The 21,068-nt window shown below is 38.3% G+C and overlaps 1 protein-coding gene across 1 annotated transcript in view; it reads left to right on the forward strand.

The window, feature by feature from the left end:
- The window catches only part of KCNQ1 (potassium voltage-gated channel subfamily Q member 1), a 328,391-nt gene that overhangs the window by 157,774 nt on the left and 149,549 nt on the right, over nucleotides 1-21,068 (forward strand). Inside the window, exon 14 of the mRNA XM_042884501.1 lies at nucleotides 12,006-12,065. Coding sequence (XP_042740435.1) covers nucleotides 12,006-12,065 — 60 coding nt within the window. The remainder of the gene's footprint in view (nucleotides 1-12,005; nucleotides 12,066-21,068) is intronic.

The following is a 21,068-nucleotide window of genomic DNA, read 5'->3' on the forward strand; positions in this document are numbered from 1 at the left end:
TTATAACATTTTTACACTCATTTTCTGATATTAGGATAAGACTAGAATAAAAACTTAAGCACTGATGTCCTGATACCTCGAGGGAGCGCTCTTATCTCTGCCACCAAATTCTTTTGTGATGTGATGTGAAGTCTTTTAAATACTAAACACTCCCTTTTCTGCATGAGGAATATGAAAGGCTGACATGAACATTTGCAGCTAAAATCAATGGATGTGTGCTTGATTCTGTCATCTGTCTCATGATGCTTGCTGCGGTTGATTGTTCATTTCTGGGAGAAGAAAACCTGTAAGGAGACACTGGAAAATACAGTGCAAAGACATGGAAGTGGCTCAGCACAGAGATGTGGTGGATCCTGGCGCTGACTCCAGTAAAATCATCTCACGTATTTGCACTTGCACTGGAGTAGATCAGATTGTGGAAAGTGAAAGGTGCCTTTGTTTTGCAATATTCCTCTTTTGTCCATTTAAACTTGCTAGTATTGGCCATAACTGTGCTGCCCTTCCACTGGTATGACAACACCCTCTGCAAAGGGAGGGTGTTGTCATACCAGTCAGCTCTCAGGAGTGTTTGGAAACTAAACGTATTGATATTTCTATTCGCTCTAGGAAAAGACCTTGAAGTAATGAATCATTCTGTATTGGTTGTAGGGCTCGGAGAGCATAAAGGAAAAAGAGTGAGAGAATTCACAAACAGGAGAAAACAAAATGCTTATGGGATCAGTGATCCACTCTGAACTCAGGTTTCACAAAAGCTGTGAGTGGACATTTAGTTAAATCTGGACAATAATGGTAAAGGACGGAGGAGTGGTGCTCTGTGCCTTTGGCATCTGAGTGCGTGTCTTGGCAGTAGGCGATCACATGGAATAATCCACCAAGCACAGGCTTCTCCAGCTTGTATTTCACTGTGTACTTATGGTAAGAGAGCTTATGGTAAGCTTTCATGGCATTTTCAATTTCACATAAAATTAAATAGCAGCAATACGAGGGTGGTTGTTTTTTTTTTCTTCCTTCTGTTAGCTATTATTTATTAACTACTGAAATTCTTACTCTTATTAAAGTTTACTTGGAGCAAATAATGGACACATTCCTTCTCAGCTTTAAGCACATTAGTTTACACAAAGTTAGAATGAAATTGCAAACATTTTTAGGAACATATATTTGTTTTAGCTTAAACAAAGTGGTGAACTAGTTAAACCAAACACTAGCCCTATCATGCTGGTTTTATTGCATAAAGCAATATAAGTGACTACAAAAGATGTCACCTGAAAATAATTTAGTAGGTCACATCTTCATGTGGACGTGGAAAATGTCACTGAAACAATGGCTGGAGTCAAGCGTTGTTTGCTTCAGCTTCAGTGATGCACTGAAGTACATCTGCTTGCCTCTGATATTCCAGCAAAGGATTAAGCTCAACTTAGGCTTTCAATAACCACCAGTTGAGTTGTGGTTTGGGCATTTAGTCTACTGGGTGCTGCAGATCTATCAAAATCCGTTTTCCTATGTATTGTGCTTCGCTTTTAACCGTTGGTCTCGAGAGGTAAAAGCCCCTCATCTTAGTAGTAAGTTACTCGTTACAGGTATTTGTGAAAGGAACTTAGGCAAAGCAAATTCCAGTTCCTTTGAGTTGTTGTTAGTACTTCGTTAACAGCTGGCTTTTTTAATGCATGATTAGCTTGCAAGAATAAATGCCATGGTCAAGATTTGTTGGTTCAGAAAACAAAATACACCAGTTTTCCTAATCTATAAACAAACTGCATTTAAGTGGCAGTGAATGTGGTCAGCTCACGTTTAACACCGAATATAACTTCTAAAAATATGTAATAGCTTTATTTTTTTTCATGAAATACTGAAAGCAGCCGTAATAAAAAGCAGTACATGCACCAGAAAGAGCTTTCCGTTCATTGCAATGAGAGAGAATGGACTGGGGACAACAGACCTGATCTTCAATTATTGCTAGCACTTTTCTGCACACAGAATTGTTTAGGAACAGCTATTCAGTAATAGCTACGTGTGCTGACACTGTTTCTGTTCAGCTTAACACACCTTGATGGGATAAACTGAACAGAAAAAAGGCAACCTGATTCTGGAGTGAGAGCATCCACACACGGCATAGCTGTTCTCGAGCAGTCATTACTAAATGTTTCCATGTGTAGACAGCCCTTTAATCTAGCAAGTTCTTAAGTCATTTCTGAAAACATGACTTAGTTTCCTGTGTTATTAAGGTACAACGTAAGTATTTTATCAAAAATACAGTTTTTAAAGAACATCTAAGTATCGGTTGTTCTTGGAAATTGTTGACTAGACAAGGGATATACCTTTTTTTCAGGTAACGTGGTTGCAAAACAAGAAAAATGTACAGCAAAGTGACAATCCTCAGTGCGACAACTTAAATGAAAAGACTGTTCTGAGTAGTTCTAGCGTATCTTTGCTAAGAAAGTGTCTTGAGAGGGATGATGATAGCTTTACTGTTTTCTACGTGTCAGTTCTGCATCTGATAGATTTAAAAATTGAGACAATTTCTGAGTTTCATCAGGAATAGAATATACTGACAACGATACTATTTGCCTTGTAGTGAAGAGGGTTTCATATTTTGTGGGGTTTTTGTTTGTGTATAATGAGGGGATTTTTTTCTCTGTATTGACTAGGTGCATGGATATTTATTACAATCAGTTTGTTTCAGTCCAGTGAAACTCAACATTTACATTCTACAAACTAAAAAGCAACAAAAAACACACACACTAAAAACAAACAAACAAAAAAAAAACAGGAAACTACAATGTGAGTTGTTTATTCACAAAAAGAAATATATAGCTTGGTATATTTTTGTTAATTCAGAGTAGTGAAACAAATGTGTTCAGTTGAGATGACAGGTAAGTTTATAGGCACCAAATGTGTATGGCATATAAACAGTCAGTATGGAACTAGTATTGTATTTACAGTGTTAGTGCTGCTGGGGAAGCTGCTACTTCTGTTAGAGAATTTCCTTGCAGTATAAGTAAACAAAAGATGTACACTCTATTTTTTTGCTTTCTTCCTCTGGCATACAAATCTTCTATTTTCCACGCACATAGAAATGTAGATTTTGCTGCGTTGTTTTCTCCCACTCACATGAATCACATTCTTGACTAAAGGCAGCCAAAGTAGCCCTCAGTGTAAGCCTTTCTCCTCAACACCAACGTAAAAAAATTATCCTGCTATGAGATCATAGCTCATATTGAAACAAGGCTAACATGGAGCAGAATTGTACCTGCTTTGCCTATCAATATGCCGTTCTTTTCTCTCTCTGCCCTAATGGAGCTGACCAAGAAGAGTTTGCCTGCAGTTTTCCTTTCACAAACTCCAGTAACCTTCGGCAAGATCAAGATATACAGTAATATTGCAAAGTTATTAATGGAATTTTTCTAGATTCTCCAAATATATTTTTGCAGACTATCAAGAGAGTCTTTACTGAGCTAATTCAGCATAGGAGAATTGGTGCATAAAAAGTAAAGTCACTGCTGCATCGATGTCTAAGCACAGTTATTCTATATATTACTGCCTAATAATGAACTATTAAATCAGCAGTGGGAAGAGACTGCCAGAAACCATATGCTCTTTCCATGGGGCGTTGAGTGTGGTTAACGCTAGGACATGGTACCCCTTGCACCTAGCTCCTATCAACAGCCTTCAGATTCTTTAAAATCCTGCTAAATTTATTTCCCCTGCACATCACATAAAACAGGCTTGCGTTAGGAGTCGCTTAAGGGTGGAAAGGCAGTGCTGTCTCTTAATCTTCTTGGGAAAGAGGCTTCTCAGCTTGGGAAACTGCTGTATACCCCTTATTTTTGTAGTATTGCTTCCTAGGAGGCAGATATTTGAGCTTTCACCCTCTCTCAGGCCAGAAATGTTAAGACTTGTAATTTAAAGTCTGTTTAGATTTGGGCTGCATCCCTTTATGTTTGTGCACAGAATTCTCATAAAATGGCCAGGCTGCTCTTCCAGAGCCAGAGGAATGCACTCATTAAGTGTCCTTACAGTAAACAAGGTTACTTATGTTACCTATATAGACCATGAGGGAAAAAATCTTTGTTAAGGTTCGCATCAGGATTGTGTTTGAGGTAATTTCAGGCTTCCACATACTCTGTTAGATCAGAGATCTTCAAAACCTCGGTTTTCATTAGCCCTGACACTAGTACTGATTTAAAGACATTGACTTGCAGCAGCATTCCTTTTCTGCCTCAGGTAAACCAGCAGCTTAAGATCAGTATTTCCTCTGGGGAGCAGCCCTCTTCTTTGGATTTAATGTTGTGCTCTGGAGCCACTTTGGATGTATTTTTGTCCATCTTGAGCTATCATTCCCTTGGAGTAATATGTTGTTTATCCAAAACAGTCGAGAGGTGATGCCAGAGCATCAGTGAGCAGTTTCTTGTGGGCACATAATTCCTGCTTATTTCTCTCTGTATTTTTTGAAGTCAGAAAGCTGTTGTAGAGGTGTACATCACTATGTAACGGGAAATGTCACTTTTAGAGGAAACTGGGTACACTGAGACAGAAAGTGCTACATTTGCTTTTTTTTTTTTTTTTTTTTTTTTTTGTACAAAGTGAAAAAAAAAAAAAAATTAAAATGCATTCCAGATATATTTTTTTTAGTTTGAAAGCATGTTGAAAGTATTGTGACTTCAGAAGGAACTGAAGTATGTACGTGAATGTGCAGATATTTGTGCATTTTCTTAGCAGGTCAGACTGACCCAACCTTACTGCGTAAACAGGGTTAATGAACCTTGCAAAGCACAGGATTAACAAAAAGAAAAGGGAACATGGGAGTAGTAAAAACAGCCTTTACGTTAACTGGGGAAATGGTTTGCTCTCCAAGTATGTCCACTTGGCAGCACTTGCAGGCAAGCAACATGATGTTTCCTCTCTTTTTCCTTCATTTCTATCCTTCTCCCATTCTTTTCACTCTGCCAGCTAGTTGAGAAACTGACTTTATTCACGTGCACGAAAGGCACCATTTACAGATGCCTCCTGGTCCTCTTGGGTTTTTCATTCCAAAGCAAAGCAAAACTGCAATACACCTTGCGAATTCAGCATCTTAGGGCTGGCTTTGAATGTATGTGATGGATATAGCTAGAAAGAGTGAAAGCAAGCCAACGCTGCTACTGCTGCTGAGTGATTTTTCTTACATAAGTTTTGTGGGTAGCCTGTGTGACAGGCTGTTGTGAACATACTTTAAAAACAAAAAGCCATTACCGCATTTTTCAATAATCATTAATAGAAGTTGAACTTTATGAATTGTAGTGCTGTGGGTTTGCATACTGTGTAAAAATTAAAACAGATTTTGATTTTTAAAAGAGTCTTATTACCCCATTTCTACCCCTTTTTTCCCCTGCCCCCTATGTTTTACATTTTCTTTCCTCTAAAAGAAACCCTCTCTGATTAAGGATCATGTTGAAAACTCAGCAGTTTTTAATCCAGCTCTCTGCAGGCTGCAGTTCATGCTTCATTTAACTGATCGGTTCCACTGCTATATTACTAGACAAAATCACCAGCTTGAAGAGAGAAGCAATTATAGTAAGTCATAAAAATGGGAGACCCCACATTTTAAGAAATGAAATCCAGTTTAAAAACTCTCCACTTCTCAGACAGATGATTTGGAGGGTGTTTTGTACATGACCAAATGAATAGCGTGGTTTTTAGTGTTTTGCTACACTTTGTATAAACAAACCTGATAGAAACGTGGAAGTTCATGCCTAACAGTTCAGCAGAGACTGTTAAAAAGATTATTCTAACAGCTTCAAAATTGTAGTGCAGACGCATGTGAAAAAGTTTCAGCAAAGTAGCATAAAAATGTGCAGGTGCTGGTGTAAAGTATGAGCGTCAGATTTGAACAGTAGCTTTTAATGTTGAAGTTGGAATAAGTGGGGCTTCAAATTGGCAAAACTGATTTATTTATTTATTTATTTATTTATTTATTTATTTATTTAGTGAAGCTACTGCAGTGCAACTGCATGAACAGATGAATGGTCGGGAAGAACAAATGAGCTATTGAGATGCTGCAGGAGAAAAATTTCATGTCTTGCTAGCAAAAACAAAAGGTGTTGGGACAGCTTTTGAGTCCTAACTCCTGCCACGGACCATTGCGTAGGACTTGTTTAACCTGTTCATCTTATGCCATGATCCTGTAGGAGTCTTTGCTAGCGTGTATGCTTGACCTCAGACCTCAGCAGTTCTGCACAGTTGCAACACGTGCTTTGAAAGATCAGGAAGTGATATCTGCGTCTTTAAAGAAATGTTGTCTAAGTGACATACCTGTTGGACTGCTCATCATCTCTGTGTAATATGTAATAGGGGTATGTTTACATTTTTTTTGTTTAATTTTGTTACTTTTTGCTCGTTCGTGTTATTTCTGTCTCAAATAATTGTGATGAAAAGCACAGATCAATTCTTACTTGCTTAAATGTGACACAATTGCCAGTGCAAGCTGCCTTCTTTCTCTCCATTCTCTCCATGCTCTTTCAGTTTCTATTCTCTATAAGGCTGCTGACAAGACTCTCAGAGCAGACAGACTTAACTATAGCAGAAAGTACAGTGATTCAGTGTGTCTCTTGCAACGGGCATCTTGAATTGCTGTATTTGAAACGCTGGGTGTAGGTTACTAAAATGCAAACCTGCTGTGGCTCAGCCATTACTAACAGCACAGCGCTCATAGTTATACTCTTCTTTTGAGTAAGAAATTATTACTATTATTACTAATTACTACTAATTATTATTATTATTAGTTAGAAATATTACTGTCTCGCTAGAACATATGTTGGTGCCTACATGTGTAGGGCATTGTGCAGACATCTAGTGCATGGAGCCGATAGTTGCAAATCACGTGGAAAAAATCCACGCTGGTCCTCTTCCAGGTCTTGATTACAGATATTGTGGTACTTCACTTGCTATAAAGCCAGGAGGCTGACAGAAGTTGGAGAAGTTTATCAGAAATACCTCAGACTTTGATTATTTTTTTCATAGCAGTCCAATGAGAATCTATTGTGCCTAGTCATTTTGAGATGACCTTACAGTCTGTGTGACCAGTGATGTAAGATCATGACATTTGTCTTCTGAGAACATTTTCATGTTCTTTACGTGACCATTACATTGCAGCCGAGTACAGTCAGTTCTGTGGGTTTTCCCCTAACATATGGTTTTTATTCTCACAAAAGTAAATGTGTTGGGTTTTTTTTGTTTTTTTTTTTGTTTGTTTTTTTCATATGATGGGGGCCAAATTCTGCTTTGAGCTCTACCTGCATAGACAAACTGAATTCACTCCCAAGTTCCACCACTTTATGTGGCATCTGTGTTTCCCCCAGGAGCAAAGATGTGCATTTCTTGTTTATGTTCAAGTTAGCATGTTGCTATTTGTCTTCCTTTTTTTCCCCTAATTAATCCTATGGTAACAAGATAATGCAAAATGACAGGCTATGCAACTGAGCTCTGCTAGTCTTCCCAGCAGAAGACCTAGGGATGAGATGTTTTCTAGAGGACGGAATTCTCTTTAGCAAACAGCATCGGATAGCTGGAATAAGGTTGGGTAGTTTGAATTCTTGAATTGCTTGAAAAATAATATCTATCTCTCTTCTTAGTAAAAATGTACTCATGTTAACTGATACACGGAATAATTTTGTTTCAGACTGATTCACCCTGATGACTTAGAGATCTCTGAAAGCGTAAGGGCTTGGGGTTATTTTCAGGTTTTTACCCTGTAGGTGTATGACAGCATGACATAGTTGATTGGATAGGTTCTGTATTAGCATGTAGCATTTCTTTTAATAGCAACGCTGCAGAGATTACTACTAAATCCAGGAAATATCATTTGGTTATCAAAGTAATCCACAAATTTTGGGAGGGAGAGGGAGAAAACGCTGTTTAATTTTTACTTTTTTTAATAAAAAGATACCTTAGGTTAATCCATTTTGTATGTCAAGAGGATAAATCTGACAGGAGTCAGAACAGCTCCAGTGGGACTAGCACTACAAGTTACAAAACAGCTAACATCATCCAAGACTAATTTCTTTCCCCTGTTTGTCCTACTGTGGAGGGAGAGTTAAAAGGCAATTCTTGGGGAGTTGAAAGGCTCCATAATAGGGCTCCTCTCTCTATGGGAGTAAAACTGCTTTGTGGCCTTTGTCTTCAGGCTGCTAATAAACCATCCCATGCTGTGAAGCTTTGAGTTCACTCTTAATTCAACTTCAGTTCAGTATCCATCAGCCTTGGTTTCCCTGTCTTAGCAAGCAGATTTTTTTTTTTTTTTTTTTCTTAAATACAAGGTGCATCTAACTTGTATTTGAGCTTTTTCATGATGATGCGTTACTCGATGCAATTTGGGCTTCAGCTGATTTATATGCAACCCCCCCCCATTCCCCTGTTATGTGACCAATCATTCAGTCATACATTTGTCTGCCTGTTGTTTCTGACTGTGTTTTTCCAGATAAGACCAAAATATAGTGCCTGGGTTTGTAAATGCCAAGTGATTTGCACTTGGCAAATTAGACAAGATCTGGCAAAAGATGGTTTTTCTTGGCCTAATGATAAAAGTGTCTGTGAAAGTCACATCCTTTTCAAATGAGCTTAAAAATAATGTCAGTTTCTGTCATTTGAAACAAAGTGGTGGTGCGATCTGTTCCAGTGAGCAATGCCCACATCTCTGCAGACACACTTCCAGTTAACAACACAGGAAAGACGTGGCTCAGGGTAGCACAAGCTTGCATGTCACTCTGACGGGGAGCAAGGAAAGGGGCTCATACTGGAGAAGGTGCTAGGCTAGGCTGGGTGAAGTATGAAGCATGTTTAATTTAGTAGTAGGCTGAAGCAAAAATCTGCTGTTAAAGAGTTGGGAATTCTCCACTACAAGGGGAAAAAATGGCGAGTATGTTGGGAATATCTCTCTTGCAGCCTTTTAAGAAGATTGCAGGGAAGCTGGATAGTCAAGGGGTTGATTTCTCTGAGTTGTCTCTTCATCTAATTTCCAAGAATTAATCTATTTTCTCTATCTTAATAAAAGTTGATTTTGATGGGTCGTATGAACCTGTAAACCCTCTGCGACTTTATGTTTTGATAAGATGGATAACAAAATTGTTGAGTTTTCACTTGAATATCTATTGATGTCCTCCCAAAAATATATCAGTGGGAACGCAAAATGGCATGAAACTTAAGGATGCAGCTAGAAGTTCTGTGTTTGTTTCCTTGCTCTGCTACGTGGTCTCAGGATAGAGACTTCCTTCCCTCACCCCCAGCCCATCTAGGGAAAGACTAAATACATAATACTCAGTAGTAGAGCTGCAGGAGGCTCATGTTTGGTCAACTGCTTTCTTTCTGTACAAAGCTACAGAAAACTATCTCTTTCTATGAATTTTAGGGTAAATGAGCTGGTCTTATGCTAGGTATTGGAGATCTTTGTCACGGTAATTTAACTTGGTTTCTGACTGAGCTGCTTTCTAATCTCTAGTAGCAGACACATTTACTCAAAGGATTAAGTCTTTGTTGTGTCATGAATATTTTAGGAATTGTTATTTCTAGATTGTTGTGTATATGGTTGTCTGCAGAATGATCTTCTGGTTCTTGGTTTTTAGTTTAATTCTAATCCAAAATGGAGCAAACCAGAATGTACTTGTGTCCCATTTCAAGAGAAGGAGGTTCAGCTAAAAAATTGCGGTGTTGGTATTGTATGTTTAAAAAAATAATAATAATAGAATCTAAATATTCCAAGAACTGGATGTGCAAATGAAAAGAGATAGTAGACTGTTTGGGGTTTGGAAAACAAGACAAAGATCCAGGTGGAAAAAAAAAAGGAAAGGCAAAAAAGGACAGACCACATAACAGATGGAAGATTAGCTTGAGAGTCCTTTATGCTTAGAAAGAATAGAGATGCAGAAAGGAAAATTCACAGGAGAGGTCATTACAAAACTAGATACGATATCCTTTGTCAGTTTGAGAGGTTTTTTGTTTGTTTTTAATGAGGGCATTAAAAATGTATTTCTTCAGATTTTTTTTTTCTTTCTCTTTCTGGATTCTTAAAAACCAGAGCTTGTTTTTTATTGACTGATCTTTTTAAAAGATTTTTTTTTCTCCTGCAAACCCTAATAAATAAGATCTAGCTATGGTTGGCAAGGAAGGAAATACTGTATTTTGAAATGTTGCCATCGGCCAGCTCTTTGATTTTAGAACTGAAAATCAAACTGACCTTCACCAGTTCTTCTAATGCAGCTAAGAACACATGTTGAGAGGGCAAAGGCTTGCACACGTAAATGTGATTTTGTACCCTTGGTTCATGCCAAAAGAAAGTACAATTATTCTCCGCTCAAAAGTCTCAGTGGGAACCCTGGCCATTGTCAGATGGGTGCTTTGTGCACATCTGCTGCATTGCCCAATGCTTGACTTGACTGCTCACCCTTTCATTGAAGATAAACAAGGAAATAGAAACTCCTGCTTCTGTAACTAAAAGGATATGAAAGGACACGTCCTCACTCGAAGCATTCTAGCAAAGAGGAGCCTAGCTTGGAACAAATGCAGAGGAACAAAATACACCCGTATTATCCCAGGTCAGACAGCTACTTTACATATATAGCTGTGCTACCTTGGTTAAAGAACTAATCTTAAGACTTTTTAAAACTTGTATACTTCAGAGTTTGGATACACAAGTACATCTCTGGACAAACATGCCAAGTGTGATCAGTGTGTATGCAAATGGTCTGCCATGCAGTCCTTCCTTCCTGTCCATCTCTGCCTCCTCTAAGTTGAATTCTGTAGGAGTCACTGTCAAATATTAGAAAGGCCATTTTCCAAATATGCAGTTTATTCATGCAAAATGGGGAATAACCAGCATATTTAAAAACACTATTTGGTTTTGTTGTTAAGAGAGCTTTCCTTTCATCCAGAAGTTGGTACCCTGGTAGATATAAGCAACGTTATTCAAGATATCTACCTGTTGTGTGACTGGGTAATAATTCTGATGAGAATGGTTGTGAAACTGCTTAACTGTGGATATGAAATTGGTGTAATTGTACATGCCTTCAAAGCAATGCTCACAGAAAAAAAAAAGGCAAAACCAGCTCAAGTAAAAAGAATAAGTAAAAGATCCATGACCAGAAAGTGGCAGAAGGGATAGGTCTGTGTACAGTACATGTAGTCAGCAGAGTCCCTCTGTGTTTTTCTGTGCTGCTGTGCCCTTTCACTTACATGTCCCTGTTTCCCTTCATGGTAATTCCCATCACATTTTGATATAATTGTTTCTTGCCTACAGTGTCCTTTTCCCCAATGTTTCAAGAAAGCTCACTTCCTTGGCAGCTAATGCCTTGGAAGTCATTTCCCAAAGAGGAGAAACATCAGTGCCAATTTAGGTGACACAACTTACCTTGCCTGATCTACAGTTACCTCTGCTCTATGGCAGTTGTCTGGTGCTGTATCTGTTGACCCCTGGCAGGCATATTGAATGCTACAGAGGTGCGTAAAATAGCACTACAATGCCTCTCTTCTTGCATGTGTGCTCAATGGTGTGTATTATGCTATTACACATCTAATTCTTGGGTGAAGCAAGGAGTCAAATTGTGACAACTTGGAAGCTTTGTAAATGCCAGAAGCGTTTTCCAGCAGAGGCAGAATTTAACTCTATATCCAATACTTTAAGTATACCTTATTTCTCTGGTCAATGTGTTCATTCTGTAAAAACTTAATCCTCTTAGCCTTATTTGATCAGGAGCAGCCCGATACAACTGATACAGCCCCAGCCATGGATTGCCTTTGTAATTCAGTGTAGGGCTACAACTCAGAAACTTTTGTTTACTGAAAGTTTGGGCGACAAGCTGGCTGGATAGTTGCCACGTCACCTGACTGCAGCCAGCTTGGTCAGAAGCAATTCCTAGACTTTGGGTACTGGTTATTTTATCCTCTGATTTAAGCTATTGGAGAAGTGTGTTTATAGATCATTGACTGAGTCTATACTTCGGGAACTGCCAAACAAATTGACTTCATTCTCACAATTTAAGGAGGCCTGATGAGAATGGAAGAAAAGTAGCTGATCGTACCATGAGCGAACACGACTTGAGGTAAAGTGGTCATGCACGTTTGCTGGCATGGTGTGTCTTGATTATTTCACTAACACACAGCTTTGAACTCCTCCAGCAGCATCATGTGTTACTTTCTGTGAACTTGCAGAACAAAATATTTATTCTTAGCTGTTGGGGAGAAATGAAAACAAGCAAAGACGTCATTGCCATCACGGGAACTAGATTTAGTGGTTGTGGCTGTCTGGGGCAAATATTTCCATGTAGGCATAAAATGAAAAGGCTTTAAAAAAAGAAAAACAAAAACAAGGATCCTCAGTTAAGACTTCAAGGTAGTGTCGCTGTTAATTAGTGAGGATGAAGAAGCCAGTGAGAGATTCTGAGCTCCAATTGCCCTTTATTTACTGTTTGAGCTCAAAAGCCACACACTATTTTTGTTCTAAACCTTGGTTTGGGTTGTCCATGAGAAGCAGCTGATATCCTTTCTGAGGACTGGATGAAATTTCAGTTTTGTTTGACGTGTTTGGAATGGTCAACTCAGTTGATATCACAGACATCAAACTGCACTGGCATACAACTTAGAAATGATCCCAATGGAATCCTAAGTTTCCATCAGTGGAAAATGTGCTCTCAGCAAAGTCAAACATGGGGATTGTGATGAACTGTCAAATAATATTGTGTATGGGATGCATCTCCTATATGTGAACCTTCTAGATAGAATATTTCATTACTTATTTCATGCAGCATTTTGCTTACTCATAGCACTCATTTCTGTCTTCATCCTGAAGGAAAAGAAAATAGAGACATGTTTCATTGTAGGACGCTACTGGATTATTATATTGGTATTACAGTCTTTCCTGTTAAAGAGGAAGTTCACTAAGTCTTCTTTGATGGCTGTTCAAGGGGATCCTGGACAAATTCTAGCTGGGAGGCTGCTGTTCATCTCAGTCTGTTTTCTCTCTAGCATAGCAATAGTTTATCCTTAAAATTTATTGAATAGAGTTTACCTCATGTTGAGTACAGGCCACCGCTTCATACCAGTTTCATAAATGAAAACCACTATCAACAGAAACTGTTATTGCTGGTAGCTATCAGGTTTATGTCATTTGGTGTTTCCACACAATGTCTCCTTGATGCTTATGTAATCCTTTTCCTAAGCAACTCACCCTGCTTTTCACTTTGCAACTCGCCCTCTTTATTCCTGCTTCGATCAGCATGAGTAGAAGATCAGAAAAAGCTGCTTATTTATCATGCTCACAATACGTGTGTCGGGCTGATACAACTAAAAACGCTAAATCCCTTGAAGAAATAACTGAACCAAGTAAGACTTCCCCTTTTAGTAAGAGCTCCAATGGGAATGCAGTTCTAGTCGGTCTGCTACGCCATGAAGTCTGCAGAACCACTGCGAGATGATGAGTTGGTTGCTAGTTTGAATAGTAGCACAAAACCACTTAACAAGCTTATCCTTTTGTTGCATAAAAATGTTTGTTCCTATCTACCATCATAGCCGTTAGGTCATGCACTGCAGAGCTGAAATACTTTATCAACTATTTTCTAATAGAAAGTTTGTTCTTCCCTGCCTTGAACCTAGGTATAGTTCTAGTCTACAACAGTATCTTGAATTATTTCAATCCTGTGGGAAAGTATGGGGAAAGGCAAACAATTTTACATTCCATTGCTACAGGTGGACGGGCTAAGATATTTATTGAAGGGATTTGGCTACTGTTATCTCAGGAAAGATAGTTATGTATTTCTGAAAGTAATTTTTTGTGCAGTTGACCTCCTGATACTCTCTGGCACATAAAAGCAAATAAACCAAACCAACATCAGGGTGTAAGGTTTTTTTTTTTCACTCTAATAAATAAGAATTAGATCTTATGGTCTTCACCTCTGAAACTGGCTGAGATTTTTCTGTAATTTTCCTTTACTAACTCAAAAATATTATTGAGATATCTACTTCAGCATTGCCTGTTGCTTGTGTCTAACAGAAAGCCATGCCGTGGGTTTGAGGAGAGCTCTGAATGGTTGCATAGACACAGCATGTTATTTCTTTACCTGATGCCTCTTTTTCTAATATTCAGAGCACCTATCCTAAGAAGTAGGCTGCAAAATTTGATTACATTAGTGTGTAGGTTGTCCTTGCTCTTCATTTGTGTTTAGATGCAGCCTTCTTACTTCATCTGAGGAGCAGTGTGGGGTAGAGCTGGACCACTCTGTGATCCCTGCCAGCCTCCAGGACAGCACTGAAGATAACAGAGGGAAATATATTCTTTTATCTATTGAAAAAGACTTTTTTTTGTTTGTTTTGAGATGAGTAAGAGACACTGAAAGAGTGGGCTGATGTAATATTAGCTATTCTACCTCTGCAAAATTAATGTCATCTTTAACAGTATACAGGATAATTCTTTCCTATTCATTTTGTTTTGCATTGAAGGTACAAAAGATTCTAAAGGGTGATTAATGAATAGAGGAACAAATGTGTTGAGGGACAGGCTGTGGTGAGAACCAGTGGTGATAGGTGGACAGTAGGACTGGACAATACTGTATGTCTTTTCCAACCTTGGTGATTCTATGAAATTTATTACTTATAACTTTTTGGAAGTACTTGGCATTGACCTTCATGTAATGCCATTCAAGTCTATAGGAAAAAAAAATACAGATTTGGAAACAGTTTTACATCAGTGTTCTCTCTAACAGAAAAAAACAAAGTCCAATTACACTTGCAGTGTAAATAAGTGGGAGAAATTAAAGCAGAGAATTTTTGAGTGTAAGTTGCAGCAAGATTGAATATGTTATCAACTTTTGCACTGCTCTGAGGTTAACCTGTACTTTTGGAAGGATGGATGGCTGTAGCATCTGTGGAGAGCATTTAGCTGAACTGGAAATAAATCATCAATAAAAAGAACGGAAGAATGGAATCAATACTAAAACACACAAACATAAACACTCACACTTGAAAAAATACCAAAATGGAGACAACTGTTGAGCCTCAGGGTTTACTAGCTCTTACAAACTGCTCTGTCAAAACTGCCTGGAAATAGGATTTCTTTCTTTGAAGCATTTGGCCTTGGATGACTCGTAGACCAGTTTGATCCAAAATAAAACTCCTCCTTTTAGAACTAAAAGCCCACTCATTGCTAACAATAAGAGAAGATTAAAACATATTTACAAATACGTTAACAGGAAAACACTAGGCATATTGATAACAATAATGTTGTAAGCTGCTGATATTGTTAATGAAAGCAATTTTATGAATCTTATCATACAGAAATGGAATTACGGTTCCATACACCAAACATTAAGAACAGAACCAAAGATACTTTGTCTAATCTGGACTTTTGATTGCTAGATCTTTTTTTTTTTTTTTCTCTTACACTGTACTGTGAGAAAATCATTCTGAACCTTTTCAAATAGCCTTCCATAACGTTCACTTACCAAAATAAGATTCATTATATAAGGATACAGTTGCTGATGTTTAAATCTAATCTGTTATTACCGCGAAACTTTTCTGAAGTCAGTTTGAACTCTCCAGAAGTGTTTCTTTGATCTCGAGGAAGATATCCTAGTGATTAATGGTACCGATAAGGTGTTGATTGGTGCTTGGAGAACCTATTCATAGAAACAATAGACTATTATACTCTACTTTAACTACCACATAACAATATTTAAGCTTTACTCCTTAGAAACAGTAGTCTTATTTATACATCCCTGTCTGCCTCTGAACCAATATTACCACTTCTGGCTTCCTATTATGTTGAAAGCATACACTAACGTCTTCAGTGCTCAAATAGATCAGTTTACAGTAAAAATAAATAAATAAGAAATAGAATGGTAGAACTACTAGCTGTACTTTGTAAGTCATCTGAGGAGTGTTTTAAGGTTTGAGACTTCACAGGGTAAAACTTCCTTCTTTTTGAGTTAGGATGTACAAACTGTGTTTTTTAGTTTTGCACTGTTGCTGTAGATAAAAGCACCAGGAGCACCAGATTTCTTACCAATACCAAAATCATTTGAGAAGATCAAACATACCTCAAAGACAAAAGCACACCAACGCCACTCCAAAAACCTAGAACATCTGCTCTTCTCAAATGTGAGTATATGATTCTGGAAGCCTAACAGTCAAAACCTTGTAGCATACAGAGTGTTCTTGTTGTTAGGCCGTTTAGCTTGTGCAGAGAAGAGTTTGCAGATTGTCAGACTGCTTGAGCACTGAATTCCTAAATGGAGCAGAGCACAGACTTGTCATGCTCTGTTCACACTGCTTCACTTTAAGAATAAAGAAACAAGCCTGAAACCCCTCCTTCCTTAGCCGGGGTGTTGGCTGTAGTTTAGCAAAGATGATTTTCAAGAATCTATCTATGGACTTGGGAGAAAAGATGAAATTACTACATGGATGATGCAAAATCTGCACCTACCTCAGCATGAGAAGTATTTGAAGATGGTATCATTTTCATTCACCGTAAATTTGTGCGCACTAGAATTAGGCCTGAGTACAGAACTACATCTTAAATAGCCCATGCACTTAATCCTCCAATTATGTTGTCTTTATGCAGAAGTGCACCACGGGAGAGAGGAAAAATGATTCTTGGTGCTGTATCAAAATACATACTGAGAAGTAAGTGGTCTGAGTTATTCAGACTAGAGCAATAATTTGCAGTATGTAACCTCAGTGTTTTTCATGTGATAGTAGTTACTTTAAACCACCAATAATGTGGTGCAATTTCCACAATACTACTCTTAATGTACAACATGCATGCCAAGCTCCTTAAGGGTTCAGCAGAGGCCACTTGCTGTACTACGGAAGCTGAGCTATACATTTTTAAAGTAAACCTTTCTTTTTCTGTTTATTAGCAGGGCTCATCTTTTAAAGCAGGCTCTGTAGAGAAGAGGGAAATCATGGACTGGAAGAAGCCTTCAGTTTGGAGAAGGATTCAGGAGATGTTCTGGTAGCTAGCAAGGCTTACTGAAGGGAATGGGCTCAAGGAATGAGAAAATGAGGATCTAGAATACTGATCTCTGATGAGGGAAGTCTGTCAGTATGTCATGGGAGACTGAAACTCAGACCAAATGTCAAAATGACAGGCTGTAGCCAACTGCAGGAGCTATAGACGCAGAGTCACAGACCTCCTGATTCATAGAATCTTTAAGTTTGAAAAAGCCCTTTAAGATCATCCAGTCCAACTGTTCACCTCTCACCAATATTGACCACTAAACCACGTCCCTCAGAGCCACATCTACATATTTCTTGAACACCTCAAAGACTTCACCCCACCTCCTTGGACAGTGTGTTCCAACGCCTGACTGCTCTTTCAGAGTTGTTTTTCTTAATATCCAACCTGAACCTCTCCTGATGCAACTTGAGGTGGATAGGGTAACAAAGGATAAGAATCGCTATACCTGTGGGAAGTAAAAGCTTCAAATCCAGGCAGATTGCATGGATTTTCTCCTTTGAAGCTATTGGTTGGGCTTCTGAGAGAGGGAAAAATGTAGTAGGAATGGAGACAAGAGTTCTGTCGGGGGAGGGGAGGGAACAAAGACAACAGACTTGTATTTTCTCAAGCCTGGATTGATTTTTTGAGCAGCTTTGTATCACGATTTGTGGGTGTGGGGTGAAAGGGAGGGCTACCAAGAAAGGACATTGTTACAGTGGAATCTAGCTCAAAAGAGGAGGATTGTTTCTATGTGCCAAAAAATGGAAACTAGACAAAAAAAAAAAAAAAAAAAAAGAAAATGTAGATAAGGATGGACATTTATGTACGTATGTATCTACGAATTTTTTAGCTGCCAACACTGTCAAATGGCATCTGATACTTTATATTCCTAGTTAAAAGTATTTCACTCCTACTGGAATTTTTCTGAAAGATGGTTTACTTCAGTGCTGGTCTGATTCTAATGTTTGCTTGTCTTCAGAAAATACAGTGTAGAGTAGACAAGATATTTTAGTAGAGACAGTAAGCTTCCTAACTATGCCCAGCCAAAGTTACGTTAAGGATTGCAAGAGCCTCATAGTGAAATTTCAGTCAGTCAGTACCTACACAATCCTATAACGTTATTTAAAAGCACTTTTTAGACATAACACAAATTTTTTGCATTTAGAATAAAATAAAATGAATTCCCATCCTCCTACTATTACAACAAATAGGAGTTGCTGCTGTTTATTTCCTCATGCAGCTGCATCACCTTGGCTCTGTTTAACAAGAACCCTGTTAAATCTGTACTTCTGAAGTCTTATGTAGTGTGACTCAGGCTGTATGTAGACAAGATATGAAGGCTCTCCTTCATGCCTTTATTTTGCACACAGTCCACCTTCCCCTGTGAAACTCCACTTTTGGAGCTGCCATGCTAGCCCACATGCAGAAGAGCTTTCAAAACCAGGAGGACATTGTAAAACACTTCAAGTTACATGAGATTTCACCTGATGTTCCCTTCAATATTTTCTGAGTTAGAATAATTTAATGTATTCTTCCTCCTACAGTATATTTTTAGGTATCCTTACCCCTTACACTTCTTTCTCCTTTCCTGTATTTAAAAAGTGATTAATTAGTTTACAGTTTCAGTTGCAATTCTGCATCTGAAGATGCTTGTCTCAAAATGTTATGACTGAGTAACTGCACTGTAATCAAGATTATTATTTGCACACTGCAATGTACTAAACCAATTTGGAATGATGTCCTTAAACCCCTCAGATGCAGTATGTTAAGGTTTATCACACACAACTTATTCCTTGCATATCTGATTGGTCATCACTTGGGCACTGAAGAAGAGACGGCAGCCATTCCTCCGTGTTATTTCATTCTAGGCTGTCTTGTTTGAATTGATATGTGATATACTTGATTGCCCTTGGAGGTTGCCTTTTGGGGAACAGGCCATGCAAATCTTTTTCCTGACTTGTAACATAATTCCTGTTGGTTGTTTTTGCTGTGTATCCGTCACTACCTTTTTCTTAGAACATATTTCAAAGGCGTTGCAGTGATGTGCTCATTTCCTGTCTTTTTAAGCTCAGGCACATTCATTTTATCTTGGAAACTTCATTTAGTAACCCAGGGTCTCTTAAGAGCAGACAATGAAAGGCTCCACCACGTTTTCTTGCTGAAGAGGTGGCGTGAGGATGACATCATTCATCTGTGCTAGACACTGACTCATAGGCATTTGACCCGAGGGTGGAACCCAGGAACAGGGGTTAACATGAAGTCATCTGCGGTTGCACAATGCATTTCACAGTTGCTCTTTCTCTCTCTCTCTCTCTCTCTCTTTTCTTTTTTTTTTTTTCCAGCCATCTAAATAATTGCAGAGTGGAGAACATAACGAAGTACAGCAATGAAGGAAAACATTGCTTTTGGTGCTTTTCCAGGGTACTTTGCAGATCACAACCAGAAAGAGCAGGAAAATTTTTGTGACAGAGCATTGGATTTCACATTTGGATACAGAAATAGCTTTGTCCAGTAGCCAGAAAAACAAATTTTACTTAAAACTGCAGAACATACAACTGGTTTGCATTGTTGCTGGATTTGAATTTTTGCTGCATTAATTTTCATTCTGAAATGCTAGACCTGTTTTTAGATTTGTAGGGTTGTATTATATGCAAACTTCGAGGCTTTGTTGACGTGCTGGCATCCAAAGCATGTTTTGGTTTGTGCTGTTTTTCACAGCACAATTTTTTTGCTGATATTTTTTGCTATCTTTTCAGCCTGTCCACTGTTGCTTTTTTAGAATTCTGTGCTTCGTATCCTGGCACAGAGTCTGGACTTGTCCTTGTGAGATACGGCCTGTGTGAGCATTTAAGGGCTGAAACTCACTAATGATGTAACTTGCAGGAATATTTATAATATTAAGGGCTTTAGAAAGAGAAATACCTGTTGGGCTTTCTGGTTTCTTACACTGCTTGAGATTTGGCTGAATTTGTAGGTAATACCATCAAGATGATGACTGTGAAGGACTAATTGCTTCCAGGATCTCCTCTTCACTTAGCTAGACCAGGGTTAATGTTTTCCCTTTTATGAGATGACATGAGAAATTAGTTTTTTCCTGCTTAAAAAAGCTGTGGAGAGCATTGAAGACAGCTTGATTTTGCCCACTGGTAAGTGGTTTGCAAGTACAATAATCAAAAGATAAACAGTTGGAACAAAACACGGATTTCTACCTTTAGATTTGGAAATCTGAATCTTGTAAGCAATTTTGCAATCCCACATAACCTGATATAAAACTGAGTATATAGTAATTTACCTAGCAATCCTCATTTAAGGTCTCTGAAATTTAGAGTACAAAAAGGCATGACAAGTGGTAATTTGTATTTGGAAACTTGGAGATTATGTTATGACAGATAACACAAGAACGAGTTAATAATTTAAACTGGGATTCTTGATAAGATGGGATGTTGACATATTTCTAATTTTGACTTTTTTTTTTCTTTCTAGTAATAATCTAATGGTTTACAACATACCAGGTCTTATCCCCAAAGTATTTCAAGCATGCCACTTGCTTTTGTGTTCATGCTTGGACTGTAAGATGGTTCTTAATTGAGAATCTTAAAAACTGCCTTTGTCCTTGATGGCACATTTCTGCTTGACTAAGGAACAGAAAATCTGCTTCCTGAAAAGATATGAACAAGTGCAACGTGATTCTGCTGCCCAGTGTCCTACCATAGAATGGTGCAGAGCCTTGGAGTTAGTTAATGAAATGCCCGTTCCAATGTTTTATGTAAACTGTTTCCTATAAATTTAGCATCTGTGTTGTTATCTGAAACAGTGTAAATTTCCTTTGACTCTGAGAGGTGATCTGTACTTGAAAAACTTGGGTAACTTGGCAAAAATACTTTGATTGCTGAACTTTGTGATAAAGTGCAGAGAAAGCAGTTTTTCCAGAGGCATGTTGAGGTCTGATGTAAGTTGCATGCAAATTGCTGACCCTGGAAGCAGTATGGGGGCAATCCTTACGTAGGCATGAACAATTTCTCCAATGTACTAAAGCATAAGTAGTCTTGGTCTTTGCAAGAGATATGCTGATGGTTTGTGGTTTAGTTTTGGGTGTGGGTTTTGTTTTGTTTTC

This window comes from Lagopus leucura, unplaced genomic scaffold (genome assembly GCF_019238085.1).
Source record: "Lagopus leucura isolate 7727_CA_CO unplaced genomic scaffold, USGS_WTPT01 Super-Scaffold_100044, whole genome shotgun sequence".
NCBI lineage: Eukaryota > Metazoa > Chordata > Aves > Galliformes > Phasianidae > Lagopus > Lagopus leucura.